General features: G+C 41.9%; 1 protein-coding gene across 2 annotated transcripts; it reads left to right on the top strand.

The window, feature by feature from the left end:
• The first annotated feature begins 5,421 nt into the window (after positions 1–5,421).
• Ddx17 (DEAD-box helicase 17) lies at positions 5,422–22,278 on the top strand. Of its 2 annotated transcripts, none has more exons than XM_027931363.2 (13): positions 5,422–5,714; positions 11,238–11,388; positions 12,023–12,122; positions 12,896–13,029; positions 13,550–13,615; positions 14,581–14,722; positions 14,961–15,121; positions 15,212–15,384; positions 15,838–15,948; positions 16,165–16,226; positions 16,609–16,668; positions 20,676–20,918; positions 21,713–22,278. In XM_027931363.2, exons 1-13 carry the CDS (start codon positions 5,665–5,667, stop codon positions 22,216–22,218), a joined length of 1,959 nt encoding a protein of 652 aa, XP_027787164.1. In that variant the 5' UTR covers positions 5,422–5,664; the 3' UTR covers positions 22,219–22,278. The 2 variants fall into 2 exon arrangements, with proteins under 2 accessions (XP_027787164.1, XP_027787244.1); XM_027931443.2 differs by having other exon boundaries at positions 20,676–20,912.
• Positions 22,279–22,400: the final 122 nt, after the last annotated feature.

Consider the following 22,400-nt stretch of genomic DNA (forward strand, 5'->3'; position numbering starts at 1 on the left):
GAAAAAAATACATTGTTTTTGGATGGGAAGTTATTAATGCCTCTCAGTGTCAAAGGACAGAAAATCACTTTTTTAATCCATCTTTTTTTTTCTTGGTGGTGGAGGTTCTAGTGATCAAACTCAGGGCTTCGTGTGTGCCAGCCCAATGCTTTTCTTCTGAGCTACACCTCCATCTCCAAATATGCATTGAGAGGGACTAACCAAAAATCACAGAGGTTGGAAAAATTTTAAAATGTGGGTGAGGAGTAGAGAAGAGACTTATTGAAACTCATTCTTGTGAGAGGTTGGGGCCAGATTTTGGAAGGCCTTGAATGTCAGACTATGGAATTTATCAAAGCTGAATTTGCAGGTCATAGGGCCACAGAAAGTTGTTTTTTTTTTTTTTTAAATAGTGTTGATGGACTTTATTTATATGTAGTGCTAAGATCGAACTCAGTGCCTCATGCATGCTAGGCAAGCGCTCCACCACTGAGCCACAAACCCAGCCCACCACAGAAAGTTCTGAAGCAAGAGAGGACACTTTACTTGAGTCCCTTTTATTTTTTATTTTGAGACAGGGTCTTGCTAACCTGCCCAGGCTGGCCTGGAACTTGCAATCCTCCTGCCTCAGCCTCTTGAGTGGCTGGGATTACAGGCATGTGTCACAGCACTGGGCTTAGAACATTTTTATTGGAAATGCCATTCTTATAATAAAGGAAAATTAGGAAACAATAGGTTCTGTGTCCATAGAATACATACTTTTGACTACTTTTTCCTTCCATTTCTATAGCTGTGTAAGAAATATTGATCAAATAATTTAGTAAGTGGGATTGGAAAGAGTTCTTGTAGTAATGTCACTTGATTCGCTAATTTTCCAATTTATATGTCCAAAATCCAGTATTCTAAGTTATTTTTTATCTATCTGCTGAAAATTCCACATGGCCCTCCTTCCATTTTGTTAGGAACAAAGAACTGGAATACTTGATTACAAAAGCATATCACCAACTACATGGAATCATTCACTTTCCCCCATCAATACGGTGTCTTTGTCTCTCTATCTGGCCCTTTGGAGATTGTTATACCCATGACAAACCCAATAGTGAGATTTTGAGTAGAAAAAAGTACTTTTTCTTTTGTCAAGTGGGAGGGTGCTACTGTGAACAATTTTCTGAGTCATAACAATTTCAGAAAAGAGTATGTATGAAAGTCCAAGCTCTAGGGCTGGGGACCTGAAACACCGGTCTAGCATGGGTGAGGTACTAGGGTTCTACTCCTAGTACCATAGAGAAAGTTCGAGTTCTAGAAACAAGATTTCTGAAGGCTCTCTGTTCCTACATGCCCCTTGTTTGATGGCCTCTGCTTTAGGGTGCCTTGTTGACCAAGTATGTCAGTAGTCTCAACCTCCTGTATCTCAAGTACAACCAAGACACAGAGAACCAACAAGGGTCCACAGGGAAGAAACAGAGGCACCATATCCCACATTTCAGTGAGATAATGACTCTTATTAGTTGCGAAGCAGACTGAATGAATGTTAGCTGCAAGGTGGGCTGAACACTCCGAGCCTCACCTGTCTGGCTCCTGATCGCTTATTTGCCTCAAGTCTGAACTCAGCCCCCGCCAGTCTGGTGCAACAGAAACCCACTTCTAGCCCCTGCCCAGTCTGCCTAAGGGCAGAAGATGACACCCTTAGCGATGACTGTATGTTCCAATCACTGCACACCAACAAGGCAGCTTGCAGACCCAAAGACCCATTAGATATTGGCTATAAAAACTCCTGCCGGGCCCTCTCTCTCTCATGCTTTCGCTTGCTCTGTCACTCTCTCCTCTCTCTCACCCTCTCTCTCTCACCCCCCCTTCTTCTCTCTTTCTCTGCTCTTTTTTCTCTCTTTTTCTCTTCCTTCACTGTTAATCAGACACTGCAGCAATTAAAGATCTTGGTCACTCCGAGTGTTGTGGTCATTTTCCTTTCAACTATGAGATTGCAAAGCTGCACAAACTGCATAGACTGTACAAAATTTTGATAGTTCACAGTAAAAATAGCTTAAAAACAAAAGCTCGGGCTTTAAAACCTAAACAGGAGTCATTCTATTAGTGGTTCAAAGTTAAGTCTGAGTCTTGAATATACATTTTATCACTATAAGAATAAAATAGAAACCATTTCAATAATGGCAGTGGTAGGTATTGGCAGTCTTCAGAAGGCAAACAACATCTGGAGAAAAATATGATCAAAAGAACAAAATCAGTTCTAAGGGAGGTTGGGCAGCAGAGTGACCCCACGGCACTGGTTCTCAATTTGAGTGGTTCTCAGTGTGACCCCAGAGAGAGCCAATGTCTTGTCATCATGACTTGGGAGAGGAGGAAGATTCCCCTGGCACCTAGTGGGTGGAGGCCAGGAATGCGGCTAAACACCTTATGATGCTTAGGACAGCACCCTGTCCTAAGAAATTGTCCATCTTAATTGTCCATAGCAAAATGTCAAATCTTGCAGGGGGCTGGGGATGTGGCTCAAGCGGTAGCACGCTCTCCTGGCTTGTGCGTGGTGCTGGGTTCGATCCTCAACACCATATAAAAATAAAATAAAGATATTGTGTCCACTGAAAACTAAAAAAGAAATATTAAAAAATTCTCTTAAAAAAAAAAAAATCTTGCAGGGATCCAGGCACGACTTGAGAGGCTGAGGCAGGAGCCAACAACTTTGGTCATTACATTCTTGAGACTCCCCGGTTCTCCTCCCTCCTTTCCTAAGGAAACACTGTAGCGCATCAAGACCAGGACAAACGAAAACTTCACAAATCAGCTTTATCCAGGAACAAAGTTTCACACCGGAGAAGGGGATGCAGGGACAAATGATGCCACGGTGGGACCCACTTTTCTGGTGGGAAATGAGCCCCCAAATAAAGGAAGGATCTGGGCTTATATAGATTATTCTGAGAGGTGGTCTAGGGAGCACATCAATCTTCTTTGTGAACCCAGGGATTTGCAGTTAGTTCTATCAATCAGTGAAGGGGTCAGTTTTAGTGCCTGGGAACTAAGGGTCTGTTTTACGGGGCGGAATGAGAGGGAGTCTAGGGTCAGTGGTCAGTTTCTGGAATTTATTGAACTGGACCTGATGGAGGGCCTGGGGTCAGTGCTGGTATGTGGGAAGAATCTGTTTACAGAAGGGTTAAATGCTTCAGTCTCTTCCCAGAGATGCTTTCCAGGTTCGATGGAAACCTCTTCCTCAGGGTTTGTTTTATCACCGGGAAAGAATACATTGGGAAAGGATCAATGCTCTCAATGCATGGCTTTCCTTCTCACTGCCCTTTCCCCAGGTCTCTCTACTTTTGGGGTTTGTCATTTCCCATACCTAATACACTTTCTCCATATTTAGAAAAAACAATAAACTTCAACCATCTTTGGAATGAAAAGAGATACATAAAGAATGTGAAATAAGAGTCTCTGGATTCCTTTTGTATTAAAAAAATTTGTCTACCAGAAGAAGACTACACACTTTGTTTGGAAGGTGGGAATAATTAAATAAGGACAAATATATATTACCTACTGTGATGTTTTATGAGGACAAGAAAGCTGAGATACTGTAAGAAGGGACCTGAGCTAGGACCAAAATATGAATTATTCCCCAGCGGTAAAATACAGGGAGGGCTTCAGTGGGCCAACCTGACTTTCTAAGTCATTTATTGTTACATAGAAAGCCTCAAGGTTAATTATGAAATATATATATGAAGAGTAGGCAAACCAGTCCACAGAAATCCCTCTGCCTATCACACTCGTGGGGGCACTTAAGTCTTCATCACCCTTGTCTCTTCTTTATTCCACTCCACCTAGCAGTAAATCACTGGCTTCACTCTTACAAATAACTTCCCCCTAGCCCATCACTATATACCCGCACCAAGCCCCCTCTTCTTGTCTGGATTAATGAATGCCCTTGCCTTCTAGTCAATTCTGAATTCATTCTCTATATTGCAGTCATAGGGGATGTTCTTTGTTACTGCCTAAAACCTTCCAGAAGTTTCCACCTTATTCAAAAGGTAAGTTGTTCAGAGTGGCCCACAAGCCCATAAGGCAGCCCTCTTCTGTCTTTTCTCCTTGCTCTGCTCTACTCACCCCTGCCTCCAGGGCTTTGCACTTGTTCTTTTCTGGCCAGCTCTCTCAGGACTGAACCTAAGTGTCCCTGGATCCAGAGGCCTGACTGCCCTAGGTGTACTTCCTCACAGAACTTGTGCACTCTCTATCCCTTTTCCCACCTTTAAAAAAAAAACTTTTTTTTTTTTAAAGCAACTGCCTGAAATAAATGCTCCCCCCTGACAACCCCTCCAGGGCAAACTGGGTGCCGAGCTCGCTGGTTCAGGGGTGCCCGGCCTAGCAAAGGGCCTGGTCGTTGGGCCACTCAACACTTTTTCCGCAGGTCCACGATTGCCGCTGTCTGGCTCCAGCGACTTCCGAGTGGCCTCTCGTGAAGCTCCTCTCCTTTTCCAACAGGGTGGGAGGCACTCAGGACGGCGGGGCCCCACGACCCCCTTCACCCATCGGTAGAGATGGGTGAACTGAGGCGCGCAGGTCTCCGGGCCCGGCGGCGCGGAAGCCGGCCAGAGGGGACCGCCGAGGAGGCCCCAGGCAGGCCGGGCTTCGGTTAGCACGTCGGCTGTGCTCAGCGGGGACGGTGACATCGTTCGCTGCAGAACAGGCAGCTCGGCGAGCACCGAGGGAAGCACAGAGCACCCTAAGCTACCGGGACGTCGCCGCCTGCCCAACTCGCCGAAGAAAGGCATCCGGTGCATCCATTATGGCGCCGACGGCGGCGGGAGAGGGGCAACTGAAAGGAAATGGCGCCGGGGCGCGAGGCCAGGCTCGGCCGCCCCGGGCGGCGCGGCCCAGGGCCGCCAGGGCCACTAGGAGGGCCGGCCAGGGACCCGAAGATCCTGCTGGCTTCTGGCACTGCAGACCCTGAAACTTTGACTACAACATGGAGGGCAGTTATTGTCTCTGCACCGCAGCCAGCACAAGCAGGCCTCAAGTTCGTCCCGCGGTCGGAACTCAGCAAAATCCTCTATTCTCTAAACAGAATGCGCTACGCATACTGCGCATCTACGCAATAGTGGGCCGGGTAACGACGCACAGAATGTTACGTCGCGCCGGAGGCTCTTCCCCCCTCCCACTCCACGTTTGGGTTCAGTTGGCGCGAGAGCTCTACGCCCTCTCCGTACTTTGTTTTTCTTAGCCCAACCGCAAAAAGCGCCCATTTCCGCAACTGACGCAAAACGCTTCCAAGAATCGCCGTAGCGCCCCGCGGACCCCCTCGGGCTATTCCGAGACGCTGTTTACGTATCATCTCCGACGTACGTAGCGTTAAGTTGGAGCAGTCTCAGCGGCGGCCGCCATTTTGTGCAGTCGCTGGGAAGGAAGGAGACGCCTGAGCCGCGGCACTGCCGGGTTTGAGCGTAGCCAAACCTACCCACCGTTTTTATCACCCCGATTCTCTGTGTTTTGCTCCCGTCTCCGACGAGAGAGGCGGCGACGGTGGCGTCTGCGACGGGAGACAGCGCGTCGGAGCGAGAGAGCGCCGCGCCTGCCGCCGCCCCAACAGCGGAGGCGCCGCCGCCATCGGTCGTGACCAGACCGGAGCCGCAGGCCCTCCCGAGCCCGGCCATTCGTGCCCCGCTCCCAGATCTCTACCCATTTGGGACCATGCGCGGAGGCGGCTTTGGCGACCGGGACCGGGACCGGGACCGCGGAGGGTAAGGGGACCGCGGGGGCGCGGGGAACAAGGCTCCGCAGCGGCGGCGGTGGCCCTGAGCGCAGGCCTCGCCGCGGGGTCCCGGCGTCGGCGGCTCGGCCTCAAGGAGCGTCACCTTGCGGGAGGCCGTCGTGGAGGCTCGGCCCCGCCTTGGGGAGCGAGCGGGAGGGGCGCCGCAGCCCCGCTGGCCTCGCCCGCTTCCCGGCCTCGGGACCCGGCCGTCGCGCGGAGTCATTTGATCCGCAGGCCACGGCCTCACCTGGAAGGAACGCGGTGGGTGTTCTCGGTCTGCCGAGGGCAAGCCCGGCGCCCAGTGGCTCCACTTGGGCCGCGTCTCCAGCGGTCACCGCTAATGGCACCGGAGTGTGAAAAAACACTTTTTCCCCCCTTTGTTATTTTATTTTATTTTGCACCCAGGGTCTCGTGCAGCCCCGGCAGGCGCTCCACCCCGGGGCTGTACCCGCGGCCCCACCTCTGGTTTTATAACACAGGTTTTAATCGCCTTCGGTCACACCTCGAATAACCGCGAGGAAGCACGTTGGGATGTAAAGCCAGTGGACTTAGTTGGCATCCAAATGATTGTGTTTGAGGAGAGGGGTTGGGGTGGCGATTTTGTACTTCTAATTTTTTAGTGTGCCTGTGATCCGATCTTTTTTCTTTTTCCCTCTTAATTGTACTGCAACATCAACTTCTCGGCCTAAAAGGAAGTTTTTGATGTTGTAATGCCATAGTTAACAACACCGAGGTTGGACTTCAACTTGGGACTAAACCTGAAGTCCTCTCAGATCCAGAGATTTAAATCTTTTATTATAAGTTTACTAAAGGACCATGTTGCTTAAGGGATACAGGTATTTGCGCAGTCATCTTTTTATTTATAAAAGTGACATTTCTGGTTAAAGAGCATTGTGACTTTGGGCAGGATCCTTTTGTGACCCTCTATTTCTTCATCTGAAGGCAGCGGTAATGCCTTCATTTTGTTGTGTTCTCAGAAATTAAGAGAATGTGGGTGGCGCATTTGTCTTGCTGTAGTTAACTCTTCAGTTAATAATATTCTTTTCAAACATTTGTCTTTGGTTCAGAGGCCCAACTATCAGCCTTACTTAGTCGCAGGCACTTCAGTTATCACTTAGGCCAAATAAAAATCATTTCAGTTTATATATTGTTAGGAAAATATTTGATCTTAGTGCCTGATTTGAAGGGGAGAGCTCCACCTTTAGCCAAGTTCAGAAGTGGACTTCAATACCACCACTAAGAAAACATCTGGGAAAGTTGAAAGGGACCTTCTCTAAACTTTACTCTCAGTACATAAGACCTAGAGAAGTCCTCCCACATGTGTCCCAAGATCCATGTGCAAAAATGCTTTTTACCAATATTGTTCCTGACACAAGGATATTGGAAACAAATGTCTGGGTAAATTGTGGGTGTTCATATTTGAATACAATATAATAGTGGAAAAGAAAAAAACTTTGTTCAACTTGGATGACTTACAAACATGTTGAGCTAAGAGCCAAAGTTGTAGTAAGACAAGTTTAAGGGTATATAAATATGATATAAAAACCAGGGGGGTAAGCTGGGCCCAGTGTTGCATGCTTGTAATGCTGAGGCAGGAGGATTGAAAGTTAAAGGCCAGCCTGAGCTATCTCTACCAGGCTGGGGTGGGGGTAGGGGTGGTTTATTGGTAGAACGCTTGCCTAGCATACATGACACTCTGGGTTCTATCCCCAGTACTGCTTAAAGAAAAAAACAAGGGAGGGGGGTAACAGAATTCAAAGCAGTGGTTATGGTGGGGAGGGGTTTAAGCTAAGAATAGGCACGTGGAGAATACCAAAATACTGGTAGTGTTTTATTTACTTACCATGGGTGTTTGGTTTAACATTTCCTTTCACCATATTTATACTTTAACAATAAAATTATTTGAAAAGAGAAGAAAGTTTCTGGTTCATATTTTATCCCATACTGGGTTGTTGAGTATTAGATGACATTTAAAAAACAAAAGCTTTTTTTAAAAAGTCTCAAACAAAACAGCATTCTTCATAAGTCCAATGCCCTAACTCTGCTTTGCCTGAATTTTCCTTTATAATTTGAATTGCTATTGTTTTCATTCTTCACTAAATGTTACAGAGCTGAATTATTGTGCAGTGTAGGGTACTTTTTAAAATTTTTTTGTTTGTTTGTTTGTTTGTTTGTTTGAAAAGGGGATGGATGAGATCAGCATGTGAATGGTCCAAAAAAGATTGCACATTTAAACAGGTGTGATTTGTATGTTGATAAAAGAATGTTGAAGTCTTAAGAGCTGAATTTATTGCATAGCCAAATAAACCATTTAATCATTACTGCTACTAACTTGATAAAAGTATTTACTGAACATTGTAGTATACCGGAGAGTAGGATATGGGTAGGTGTGATGGGTGGCATGGAGATGCTCAAGACCTGGATGGGGTAAAAGACTGCCTTGAATTTTGGGGTCAGCATTATAGAGGAGATGGCATATTTTCTAATAACTTTAAACTTCAAATTATATATTTAGTATAGAGTCATGTGTTTTGAATAATAAACCAGCTAGAAAAGAAAAATGCGAGTGATCCTTTTAGAACAAGCCATAAAGGAGGTCTGGGTACGTAGCCCAGTGGTAGAGCACTTGCCTAGTCTGTGAAACCCTGAGTTTGATCACCATATTTGCATTTTTTAAGAAGTTTTGTTTTGGGGCTGGGGATGTGGCTCAAGCGGTAGTGCACTTGCCTGGCATGCGTGCGGCCCGGGTTCGATCCTCAGCACCACATACAAACAAAGATGTTGTATCCACTGAAAACTTTAAAAAATAAATAAATAAATATTAAAAATTCTCAAAAAAAGTAGTTTTGTTTTCTCCTAGATAATTTGCTTAAGGTTTGGATAACCAACACGGGAATACAGCAGAAACAGTCGATATGAAGTAGGCTGACAATCGCTAGAAATTGGGTTTTAGTATTTTAATTTTCTTCTTTGCAAGACTAATAATCTAAAAGCTTGATTTTATATTCCCCCACTGCCCCAGTGCTGGGGGTGAACCAGGGCCTCATCTATGCTAGGCAAGTGCTTTACCACTGAGCTAGACCCTCCAGCCCTTTTAAGTTGCCTAGGCTGACCTTAAACTTAGGTTCCTCCTGTCCTGGCCTTCAAGTACCTGTAGAAATGTGTGTGGTGGTGCAGTTAGGTTATATTTCTTGAAATAGTACCTGTTTCATTTGCAAGTGGGGGTGGTATCCAACCTAGGTATTAAGCCTTAAGCTGAGAGCATATTAAAGACAGTGTAGTGTACTCTTTGTGTAAGAGTAAGTTACTCTGTATATATTCTTTTTTCTCTCTGCATGTGTGGTGATGGAGATTGAACCTTGGACCTCATGCTTGCTAAGCAAGTGCTCTTCCTGAGCTGTATCCTCAGCAGCTACATGTATTCTTTTTTTAATAATATTTTGTTTTATTTGTAGTTGAACAACACTGTCTTTATTTTATTTTTATGTGGTGCTGAGGATTGAACCCAGAACCCCCGCATGTGCTAGGGGAGTGCTCTGCCGCTGAGCCACAACCCCAGCCCTACATGTATTCTTGTACTGTTAAAGCTTCTCCTCTTTTGTTTCCTGATTTCTCCTTACCTGTTAAGCAGCAATATAAATGAAATGAAATTAGCCAGGTTCTGTCCATTGAGATACCTAGTGATCCCAATACAATTTCCTGCCAGAAATGGAAATAACTAGTTATTCTCAAAGCTAAAGATTTCTAATAGTTTGAATTATAGGAAATTGAAGCTCTTTAAAATAGCTATTGCTGAACTTTCTGCAAGATGATACAAGTGAGAGTAGATGCAACAAATTAGATTCAATACAGTGTTTTACATGGAATAAGTAAATGCAATTAAAAAGGTGCTATATAATTTGTATACCAAAATCTTATTAATGTATATTAATTTAGAGAAATGAAGGCCTTCTTAGTGTTAGGATTCTTCTAGGAAAAGAAGCTTCTAATATATTTTAGGTTTAGCTAGTGGCCATGTTTGTATTATTTAGCTTTCTTATTTTAAAAGGTATATAATGGGAGATTGATTTTGTGTAATTTGTTAAATTTGAAAACCTGGCGCTGGGAGGCTGAAATAGGAGGATCACAAGTTGTAGGTCAGCCTGGGCAACTTAGACCCTGCTTCAAATTTTTTAAAGGGCTGGGGATGTAGCTTGGTTTTAGAGCACCCCGTAGTTCAACCCAGTACTTGGGGGGGGGGGTGCGAAAAAAAAACACTTTAAAAAGGTTTATTGAAGGTTTCTTCTGTCAACTAATAGTACTGTTTGCTCAGGGTTGGAAGATAAGATGGAAACAGGAGGAGGGAAAGCTCATAAATCTGATTCCTTTGGATGTTACCATAAACTGAATTTCAGTTTCAGGTGAAGACTGTCTTACTACTCTGCTTAGGTCCCATAGGCCTTTGCAGAAAAGGAAATGAAAAGTACTAGTCATGGTGTAAAGAGAGGAGGGGCCCAATAAGCTGTTCTAAGATTTGGAGATTTGGTTGATTTTTGTGGTTTTTCTCTCTGACCACAATCTTTTTGTAGATGGATACAGTGTCTTTATTTTATTTTTTTTATTTTTAGTGGTGCTCAGGTGCCTCACCCATGCTAGGCAAGCAATCTGCCACTAAGCTACAACCTCTGTCCTCCCTGACTGCAGTCTTGCCCTTAATTTAAAGCTTAAACTAATGTCTTCTATTACATGGAGTTGGGCATTGTAATGTATCTAGCACCGCTCAAAATAATATCTGGCACCAACTATTTGTTCAATATATTAATGCAACTAACTGGCACTAAGTGCTTGCTGTGGTGAGTATTGTTTAAGTACTTTACACATGCCATCTTCACAGCTTACACAGTTGGTGGTACTTCTCTTTTTGCTCTATATAGGACATTGAGGCATAGAGAAGTAAATAATTTGCTCTGGATCAAACATTAAGAAGCAGAATTAGGGTTGGAGATGTAGCCCAGTTGGTAGAATGCTTGCCTCACATGCACAAGGTCCTTGGTTCAAACCCCAGCATCTTGCAGGGGAGGGGATTAAAATTCAAATCTTGTCTCATGCCAGAATGTGTTGTAATCCCTGTGGTGTATAGTTCTTTAAATATAGCAGTATGATTTTTTTTTCTGATTTTTATCACACTTATAATAGTGTTGTTGGGTAGTAAAGGAAGTTTTTAAAAACTTCTCTATCTTCAAATTCATGTATAAAATTATTTGGGATGGGGGTGGGAAACTATAGAGTCAACGCTGTGGGCATTTTTATGGCATATAAGATATATCACTTGGGGCTGGGGTTGTGGCTCAGCAGTGGAGTGCTTGCATCACTTTAAATTAAAATATTAATGAACCAAAGACTGCACTGTGTAGCTTAGTGGTAGAGCACTTGCCTTACTAGCATGTGCAAGGCCCTGGGTTCAACCCCCAGCACTGAAAAAAGAATTTTTTAAAAAGACTAATGGACTAAAAAAATTTCTTTATGTTTCTAGATTTGGAGCAAGAGGTGGTGGTGGCCTTCCCCCAAAGAAATTTGGTAATCCTGGGGAGCGTTTACGTAAAAAGAAGTGGGATTTGAGTGAGCTCCCCAAATTTGAGAAGAATTTTTATGTGGAACATCCAGAAGTGGCAAGACTGACTCCAGTAAGTGAGCGAGTGTGTGTGTGTGTTATCTTATACAAATTAAAGTAGACATACTGGCTGGAGTGTACTTGTGTACTGCTATTGCTATGTTATATTTTATTCCAGTGTATTAAGACTGGATACTCAGGATAGGGACCAGTTTAAATAAGCACATAATGTATTCCTTGGTTCTCATTTATTGATTGTTTCCCAACCTATTTGTCATACATGATTTTAACTATTTTATGCTAGGTCAGGTCTTTTCAACAATGAAATACATTTTTAAAAAATAAATTGGCAGTGTATACTCTACTTTTAATTTAATTATAATAATTATTTTAGATTCAACCCATGAAATGGCTTTTTTTGTTAAGGGAAAAAAGTAATGAAAAGAGCACTTGGGCCAGATTTCACATTTTCTCCTTTTTCCTAGTTTTGACCTTAGGCACATATCGCTCATTCTGAGTATGTTTTCTCCTATGTAAAATGGAACCCCTTGTTCACCTGTATCATTAACTTATAAAGTTGAAGTAATGAAAACATTATATATTTAGTTTTGTTAGTGTGAATTGGGAGGTAATTGTCAGCTGGATTGTAACAAAGTTTTGAATTGTTGAGAATAATTTATACTTACTAGTCTTCATTTCTTTCTTAGTATGAGGTTGATGAGCTACGCCGAAAGAAAGAGATCACAGTGAGAGGAGGAGATGTTTGTCCTAAACCTGTCTTTGCCTTCCATCACGCTAACTTCCCACGTAAGTGTTTTTTAATTCAGAATCTTAATTGTGGGTAGAATAGTAAACATGAACATTAGGCTATTTAAAGGTTTTGACATTGGCTCTGGATGTTGTTGAAAAAATATGTATAAAGCCTTTCATGAAGGTAATAATTTATTCCATGTTACGGTTCCAAAAACATGTAAACCTGCTCAAGGCAAATCTCTTCTTGCATAAGTAAAAAATTTTCATGCTCTTCTGTTCTTCAGTTCAGACTGAGAAAAAGGTTTTTTCTATCTTCCCCTGGGGTTTTTACCTCTGTGTATTACAAAGCAGAATAAAGTTGCTTTCTAACTGGAGATAATATAAATTTGGCTCCCAAAAAAGGACTGCCCGTGATGTTAGATGCTTTAGGATAGTGGTTTTCAAAGATAGCAGTGAACTTCAGGGCAGAGTTTTAGGTTTTTTTGATTTTTTTTTTTTTTTAATAATAAATTTATTAGAGAGATGTAAAGCTGGGTAAATCTTAAAAGCCTAATAAGTTTTTGTTTGTTTTGTGGTTTTTTTTGTTGTTGTTATGGTTACTGGGGATTGAACTCAGGGTCACTTGACCACTGAGTCACATCCCCAGACTTATTTTGTATTTTATTTGTAGTCAGGGTCTCACTGAATTGCTTAGCACCTCACCCTTGCTAAGGCCACTGGGATTACAGGCATGCGCCACTGCCCTCAGCCCTAATAAGTTTTTGAAGCCTGTTTTGTCTGCATTCTTAGTTTTACTTAAAAACAATGACATGTTTATTCTCTTACAGAATATGTAATGGATGTATTGATGGATCAACATTTCACAGAACCAACTCCAATTCAGTGCCAGGGATTTCCATTGGCTCTTAGTGGGCGGGATATGGTGGGCATTGCTCAGACTGGCTCTGGAAAGACATTGGCGGTATGTACCAGCAAGTGGTAATTATTTTAGTATCCTAATTGTTACATATACTTTTAAAAAATATTTATTTTTTAGTTATAATTGGGCACAACTATAATACCTTTATGTATTTAATTTTATGTGGTGCTGAAGATTGAACCCAGGGCCTCACACGTGCTAGGCGAAAACTCTACCGCTGAGCCACAACCCCAGCTCTGGCACATATACTTTTAATTCTTCATTAAAATGTAATTAGTGTAGGTAATATTTTAGCTGTTAAATGTGTGGAAGTATTTTTAAAATTTACATTATCATGAACACAGTAATGTTGAGTTCTGTTTTTCAGTTTCCTGTTTTAAGTATTAACTAATTACTGTTGTATTTTAGAATTATTAAGATAATGGCTTGTTTTGGGGTTGGGAGTGTAGCTCACTTGGTAGAGTGCATGTCTCACATGCACAAAGCCCTGGGTTCAATCCCCAGCACCCCACAAAAAAAAGATGGCGGCTTGTTTTTAATATAAGATTCTTGTTCTCCCCAGTATTTGTTGCCTGCAATTGTTCATATTAACCACCAGCCGTACTTGGAAAGGGGAGATGGCCCGATTGTAAGTGTGTTTCAGTGTGTTTATAATTTTAATAAGAACTATAATTGTTGTATTTTAAGTTTTATGCTTTATACACGTTATCTGATTTTGTTCTTAACTCCACTCTCCATATCTGGAAGTGGTATTACCACAGTTCTTAATTGCTCAGTGATGCTGTGAGAAATATAGAAAAGATGTGAGATGGGTTCCCTGCCCTGTGGTTCTTAAAATCAGGTTGGGATTTTGTGTGTGTGTGTGTGTACTAGCCACATATATTTGAAATGAGTGTGTATATTCTTGATGTTTCAAAATACAAAATGATATATTGCTTTGCTTTATATAACATAGTGTATTCTATAGAGATTGTTCTTTTATCACTAGCTGATATGAGTGGATCAATGCATAGAGAAGGATTACTAGTTGCTCACAGTTTGTATAGTACATGTTTCAAGAGTCTTGATTTGGTATTATTTGGGCCAGATTCCATGTGATTCTGGCAGCTTACATGAACTGTTGTTTTTGCTTATGTACCCAGTGAAGAGAGCTTAAATGAGCAGTGTTGGCTCTGGCTTTTTTTTTTAAATTCATTTGTATTTCTTGCTAATATTTAATCCATAGTTGTGTTGCAGGATATTTTTAAAACTGTTTGCTTGTTTTGCAAGAGTTGTATAGTTAAAACTAGGTAATAAAATTTGTAAATCTATTTAAGTGGTACATATAAACTGTAATGAATTATAATGCATCAAAGGCAGGTGAGAATGCTGCCAGTGTCATTCCACATACTAAATAGTGAATTCTAATCATTTTTCCCCCACCCCATGGTGCCCTTCTACTTCTCTGTTGACCACGCACCCTGTCACATGATTTGAAAAGTATTAGATAATAATGGAAGAGATATTTTATTGTATTTCACAGTTATTTATGGGTTTTTATTGTTATTGTTTTCTTAACCTGCAATGTCTCAAGTGGGTTTTTGCCTATTTCAGTGTCTGGTTCTGGCTCCTACCAGAGAGCTTGCTCAGCAAGTACAGCAGGTGGCTGATGACTATGGCAAGTGTTCTAGATTAAAGAGTACTTGCATTTATGGAGGTGCTCCTAAAGGTCCCCAGATTCGAGACTTGGAAAGAGGTAATTAAAAAAATTATCAGGAATATTAGTTTATCTTACTTTACCAATTTCTGTGAATGATATAGAAGAAAGGAGTACGATATTGTGGGGAAAAAAATCAGTATTTTAGGAACTTAGAAATCCTCCGGTTTATTAGCTATTTTGGGAGAGGAATTACCATAGCTGGAAAGTCTTAACTTTGTAAGATTTAATGGTTATGCAAGAATTCTTAATGAACTAGATCTTTTTTGTTTTGCAGGTGTTGAGATCTGCATAGCTACTCCTGGGCGCCTGATAGATTTCCTGGAGTCAGGAAAGACAAATCTTCGCCGATGTACTTATCTTGTGCTGGATGAGGCTGATAGAATGCTTGATATGGGCTTTGAACCCCAGATTCGTAAAATTGTTGACCAAATCAGGGTGTGTAAAACTGATCTTTCACTATCTTTATATTCTTTGACTGTTGTTACAATTCGTTAGCCTAAAAGAAAGCCTTTCCTTTCCTGATAGCCTGATAGGCAGACACTGATGTGGAGTGCCACCTGGCCAAAAGAAGTGAGACAGCTTGCAGAGGATTTTCTTCGTGATTACACCCAGATCAACGTGGGCAATCTGGAGTTGAGTGCCAACCACAACATCCTTCAGATTGTGGATGTCTGCATGGAAAGTGAAAAAGACCACAAGTATGAAAGAGATGTTACTGTTTGTTTTAATAACACTGATGATAATGCTCATAATGATCCAAAATTAAAAGTGAATCTTAAAATTTTTTAGCCAGGCATGGTGGTGTATGCCTGTAATCCCAGGAGGCTGAGGCAGGGGGATTGCAAGTTAAGGCCAGCCTCATCTCCTTAGAGAAACCCTGTCTCAAAAAGGATTGGGGATGTAGCTCAGTGGAAAAAGTGCCCCTGGGTTCAGTCTCTAATACCAAAAAGAAAGAGAAACTTTTTTTTTTTTTTTTGCTTTCTACTAATTCATCTTTTGTGTCATTTATTGGAGCATTGTGGTTAAAGAATTTTTACTGTGATGTGAAAAGAAAGTGCTGTAGTTTGGGGAGTTAATACTGCAGAGATCTGCATAGTATGTGGGGAGGCCTTTCCTGCATGATGGCAGTAGTGTTGGTCTTTTTTTTTCAGGTTGATTCAACTAATGGAGGAAATAATGGCTGAAAAGGAAAATAAGACAATAATATTTGTGGAGACAAAGAGACGCTGTGATGACCTCACTCGAAGGATGCGTAGAGATGGGTGAGTATGGCACTGAGATGATTAGCCTTGGATTTCTAAACTGGTGTTGTGAATGTTGTATTTTAATAATGCCCCACATGCAATTTATTTTTTAAATGGATAGTCATCTTTTGCAGCCTAACAAACCTTACCAAAATTATGTAATAGCATTTCTTTTTAAGGCTTAGCTTTCCTCTTTAAAGATTTTTAAAATATTGGTTACTTTTTTCCTGCTAGTTGGCCTGCTATGTGTATCCATGGAGATAAGAGTCAACCAGAACGAGATTGGGTACTTAATGGTAAGTTCCAAACTAAAGGGCCAGGTAGTGTTTTTGGCTTTACAAACCATCTGGCAGTCCCTGTTGCCACTGCTAAACTCTGCCACTGTAACACAGAAAGCAGCTGGCCATAGACAACATGAGAAGTCATGGCCTGGCTGAATTCCAACAAAATTTTACTAAGTGGCAAAAGTAAGTATTTAAGAACTGGGTGTGGTGGTATACATCTATAATTTCATGATTCATGAAGCTGAAGTAGAACGTTCAAGTTCCCGGGCAATCAATACACACACATCTTGCAGGGGTGGGGGGTAATAATAATGGTTTTTCTTCTTCATTCCACAGCTTTTTAAGATGTCCCCTAGCTTGTTTGTATAACTTGATTTTTCATTTGTTTTTGCAGAGTTCCGCTCTGGAAAGGCTCCCATCCTCATTGCCACGGATGTAGCCTCCCGTGGGCTAGGTTTGTATAGATAGGTGTCTGTGTCAAGGGTTTATGTATCTTTTTGGTTTAAAGATTTGTCATTTCAATTTTAGAATTGTATAAACATCTGTTTAGTAAAAAGAGAAGAATATAAGTGTGACTCCCTCCCCCCACAGTTTTTTTGTTTTTTGTTGGTCTTTTTTGTTTTTTCCTCAAAACCTTAGTTGTTTTTTGTTTTTGCTTTTTTTGGGTTTTTGTTTTTTGGGGTTTTTTTTCCTCTCCTTTTATTTTCAAAGTCTCTTCCTGCTCCTAATAAACAGGCTTTGGTTTGCAGCAAGACCTAGGCATGACTATTCAGTTAGAGGGAGAGGAGACATTCACTTGAACAGCTTAACTTCTTGCTGGTTTTGCTCTGTTTTCTGGCTTTTTAGAAGGAGCCTGATTGAACCTAGCTATTGAAAGCTAGTTTCTTCAGTTATTACTTTTCCTTTTATCAGTCTGTTATAGATAAATTATAGAGGCCCAATTCTAAATCATATTTAATATATTTAACAAACTTATAATACAGTATCATTCAGTTAAATCTGTATTGCCCGGTGTAATTTACTGAAGTTAAAAAATGGTGGGCATTCTGTTATCTCCTCCTACTACTGTACTCATATCATAGATGTGATAATATAGAAGTTAAGAGCTTAATTTGAAAATGTTTTTGGAGTTTCCAACTCACTATGATGTAAGGTATATACAGATACTCTGGTACTTTAGCCCATCATTTTGAGCTAAACAGGTCTGACTCAAAACTTTTATATTTAAAAACAATTATTTCTGTTGTAAGGAAATTTTAAAACGATTGGCAGGTGTTTGATTCCTTGTCTAGTAAGGTGAGAAGTATCATATTCCCTAATACTATTTATTTAATGTAAAGAGGACACATAATCAAACTGGAATAAAAAAGTAATGGAGCCTTTTTGTCCATTGGACTTATCATTGCCTCCTTCAGAGGGGGTGACCTGCAGCCATGATGGAAAGTTGTCCCTGCCCTCTGAGGTCCTGTCTGGGTCTGTGCCGGTAGAACTTGGACCTGTTGGGAGAGGAGGTGGAGGCCTGAAAGCACTTTACTCAAAAGCTTTCAGTAATGTGGTTTTTAAACAGGCTTGCTATGTGCTGGTAGCTTCTTTGTGCATCTTGCCTAGACAATTAAAAATATTTGCTCCATGTCCCCTTGCATTTCTAAATCGAATCAATTGGCTACCATTAGAATAACTTAGACTCTTCATCCCAGTCCCCCTCATCCAAGTGAGGGGAGAGGGAAGGTACCTGAGTCTGTTTCTTGTTACTCAACATCAGTGCTTGTTTTGGGCCCCTTTGTTTGCTGCCTTGTAAAAAATCAAAAGGAGGGAGAAAACCCACCAAAATGGCAGAATTCTGACCAAGGTCCTACAAGATCCTGGAAAGTGAAGGCTTCTACCTCATAGACAGGGGTGCGATTTTCAGCTGAGTCACCAGGCCTTTTTTCACTTCCTGTCGAGCGATGATCTCTTAAATGTTCCCTTCAGGTAAGTTCTTTGATTCCCATAATTTTGTAGTAATCATCCTCAAGGCAACCACTATTCCCTTTCCACTGGGATATTTTTTATTTCTCCTTTTTGTTTAAACTACACGCTGTTAAACTAAAAGTATTGAATTTATTTTGTTTTGTTTTTTAACAGAAGCTTTGATATCAGCTGCAGATCCCTCAGTACATGGCCGAGGCAAATCTACATTGGCCCGAAGCAGCTCTAGATGGGCCTGTTGGCTAGCCTTAGACCCTCCCAATTAGTGATTGGAGATTCAGGCCATGTCCTAGGGCTTTCCAGACCAAAGGTTCTTAGGCAGCTGGCCAAAACATTAACTTTTCCATTTCTTACCCTGCTACAGCATCTTCTATAAAGGCAGCAAGATAATATTGTGGCAGTGCACAAATAACATCAGGGCAGGCTTGACTGGAGAAAAACAAATTCTGCGCTTGCTCCTGTGTGCCTTCCGCCAGCTATGTGCACACACAGGACAGCTTTCTAGTGAAGAACTTGCACCATGTCTGCCCCCTATTGAGCCCCTCCAGAAGTACTCCCAAGTATTAGATCTGAATTGTTGACTGCAACCCCCACCCCACCCCCACCCTCAATGCCAGTGCTTTCTGCTAGGAAAGCATACTTTTGTGTGTTTGTGCAGTAATTCCACTTGCTCTGCTTCCAAGGGCTATACTCAGTGGGAGCGACTAACTCTGAAGATGTGGTCATGGATTATAATCCCCCCACCCCCACCCCTCCCAACCCTTGCCCTGTAAGTTTTTTTTCTTTGTGGCATCAACGACCCTAGCCTGAGACTCACGCTGCCCCCTGTGATAAGTGCCTTCTCGTCTTTCTGGTGTGATTCGGGACTTTAGGGGTCAGTAAAGACCGAGGAGCCTTTATTGTAATAAGAAACAGACATAATGCCCCTTCTTCACAAGCCCTGTAACAACAGCCAATTTTTTTTTTTTTTTTAAATCATCTCCCCTTTCCCCCTGAAATTAATCCAGTCTGGGCAATAGATGCAGTCTGACCCTTTGGATGTAACTTACATTTTTTTTTTATTAATTATTTTTTTCTACAATCACCCCAATTACCTTGGGGGAGGCGTTGGAGGACCTGAAATTTTTACCCGAACCCAGGTTCTCCGGCGCTTGGCAACCAAATGGGGCTACAGAGAAGCATCTAAGCCAGTTCACAGAGCGAGCGTGTGTGGGGACTTCTCACTGCCACGGACCCTTGATGCATGCTCCCCGCGCTCCAGTGGTCCCGTGTCAGAAGGCGGAGTTTTCGAAAGGAGGCCGCCAAAAATAAAAGGCAAAGAGACGGGATCGGCTGCAGCGGTTTCCCAAAGGAGGAGGGAGTGTGCATCGGTCTGGTAACAAACAGAGAATGTTTTTTCATTATTTATATCACAAAAATCTGTGTTTTATCTAGGATATTTTCTGAATATTCTTTGTAAAATGCAGATTTTTTTTTCCACAAAACATTAGGATTCTGTTATATTCTTAAATTTGTTTGTTTTAAGTAGGTAAAAAAAATACATTTAGCTGAAAGCATTACACTAACATTTACATACTGTAAGCATTAGGAGATTATTCAGCCCAATTCCCAGCAGTAGAGAGAATATTAAAACTTGTGTCTCAAGGTTTCATTTTTTTCCCATGTTCTTTGGCTATCTATTTAATTTCCCAGGTCACATAGACAATCTTTGATCATTGAAACAAGTACTAAGCCTGAAGTAACCTTGAGTTGGGCAAAAAACTTCATTTGACAGAAGCTGGGTTTGGTAGTATAGTGAAATTTTAGTGTAATGTGTGCTTGTGGTAATTCAAAGGGGAAGGATATTTTTTTGCAAAGGAAATTAGGTGTGTACTTTGGCTCTGATCAGTTTGTTGTTTTTTTTTTGTTTGTTTGTTTGTTTTAATATAAGAGCAAAAAAGAATTAACCTAAATGTTAAGTCTCCTTGAAAATGTAGTAATAAAACACATGAAGCTCCTTTTTTCATTTTGCTCTGTGACTGGTTCAAAGGTAAGTTTGTTATGTTGTTGGTAGATTTTTGCCAGGCTTCTCCCAACAGAGTAGAAGTGATTTGGCCCTGTAACATAACAGTGGTTAGCACTTGCTTTCTGTATTCCAGTTTTGGAAAGGATGGCACTGGAACTTGGTGGTCTAAGGACCAACGTTGGTGCAGCTCCTGTCAGTACATTGGTCATCTATAGATGAGGCAGGAGTTTGATGGCTGGATGGGATTTCCTTAGAGTTCAATGGCCAGTAAAGATGCCAATTCCCATGCATGTCCCAAGAATCACTAATCTTCTTTTACTCTGTTGGGATGAGTCTTTTTTTGTTCCTGCTCAGAGTGGTTACTAACTGCACCTTCTCTCCTCTTGCTGTCATCTGCATTCGTGCTTCCCACCTGTTGTTGGCATGTCCTTTACCTTCTCTTTCCCTGCCACGTCAACCTACACGCTGACTCACCATTGACGTGGAAGATGTGGAAGATGTCAAGTTTGTGATCAACTATGACTATCCAAACAGCTCAGAGGATTATGTACATCGTATTGGCAGAACAGCCCGTAGCACCAACAAGGGTACTGCCTATACCTTCTTCACCCCAGGGAACCTAAAGCAGGCCAGAGAGCTGATCAAAGTGTTGGAAGAGGCTAATCAAGCTATCAATCCAAAACTGATGCAGCTGGTGGACCACAGAGGTGGCGGCGGAGGAGGGGGTAAGGGTAAGTCCTGGAGTTTTCCAGGTACTGCCAAGGTATCTTTTACATTTATTATGTCTTGGTTTATCTTTATTTATTTATTTATTTATTCATTCATTTAAGTGGTGGGGCTAGGGATCCAACCCAGGGCCTCATGCATGCAAGGCAAACACTCTGCCAACTTAGCTATATCCCCAGCCCCTGTTTTGGTTTATTAATCCTGTGGAAGCTTTAAATATATTGCTTAATAACAAAGGAGAGTGCTTAGTAATTTTCCTGAATTTTTATATATTTTTCATATATTTAGCAGCATAGTATTTCTGTAGTCATCTAAAATTGATCTTTGTGAAATATATGGTACATGTTCATCATTAAGCTAAACTACTTTTTAATACCTTAAATGCTTAGCATCTTAGTTTTCAGTTTCTATATGAAGTCAGTGATTTTACAGAAATTGAGACATGGTTGTCTACCATTGCAGAATATACTAGGAGTTAGACTTCCTAACTCCAGGTTTGTTGTGTTAAGATTGTAGTCTTGGTCATGCTCAAGAAAAGAGCCTAAAACAGTGGAGTAAAGTGCCTACTTGGGGACTGGACTAGCTGAAGGTCAGGGACTTTTTTTTTTTTTTAAGTTATTGATGGACATTTATTTATTTATATGTGGTGCTGAAGACCAAACCCAGAGCTTCACACATGCTAGGCAGGCACTCTACCACAGAGCCACAACCCCAGCCTATACCCCTTCATTTTTATATTTGTTTTTTTTGTTTGGATCATAGGCTTGGCATTAAAAAATACTTTTTATCCTTCCATCAGGAGGTCGTTCTCGATACCGGACCACTTCTTCAGCCAACAATCCCAATCTGATGTATCAAGATGAGTGTGACCGGAGGCTACGAGGAGTCAAAGATGGTGGCCGAAGAGACTCTGCAAGCTACCGGGATCGTGGTGAAACCGATAGAGCCGGTTATGCTAATGGCAGTGGCTATGGAAGTCCAAATTCTGCCTTTGGAGCACAAGCAGGCCAATACACCTATGGTCAAGGCACCTATGGGGCAGCTGCTTATGGCACCAGTGGCTATACAGCCCAGGAATATGGTGCTGGCACGTATGGTGCTAGTAGCACCACCTCAACCGGGAGAAGTTCACAGAGCTCTAGCCAGCAGTTTAGTGGGATAGGCCGTTCTGGGCAGCAGCCACAGCCACTGATGTCACAACAGTTTGCACAACCTCCAGGAGCCACCAATATGATAGGTTACATGGGGCAGACGGCCTACCAGTATCCTCCTCCTCCCCCTCCCCCTCCTCCTTCACGTAAATGAAGCCACTCAGTGGTGGTGACTCCTGTAGACTTAATTACATATAAAGGAACACTGTCTTTACTTCCCCCCTTCCCTTTTTCTTTATTTTTTTTATTGTTTTTTTTTTCCCCTCCCAACCATTGTGATTTGTCTTTTCATGCAGATTAGTTAGAATTCACTGCCAGGTTTCTTCTGCCCCCGCT

This window comes from Marmota flaviventris, chromosome 3 (genome assembly GCF_047511675.1).
Source record: "Marmota flaviventris isolate mMarFla1 chromosome 3, mMarFla1.hap1, whole genome shotgun sequence".
NCBI lineage: Eukaryota > Metazoa > Chordata > Mammalia > Rodentia > Sciuridae > Marmota > Marmota flaviventris.

Coding starts and splice junctions, on each gene's coding strand:
- Ddx17 (XM_027931363.2), top strand. CDS start 5,665: ATGCGCGGAGGCGGCTTTGGCGACCGGGACCGGGACCGGGACCGCGGA. Junction 16,227..16,608: donor ACGAGATTGGGTACTTAATG/GTAAGTTCCAAA, acceptor TTGTTTTTGCAG/AGTTCCGCTCTGGAAAGGCT. Junction 20,919..21,712: donor CGGCGGAGGAGGGGGTAAGG/GTAAGTCCTGGA, acceptor TCCTTCCATCAG/GAGGTCGTTCTCGATACCGG.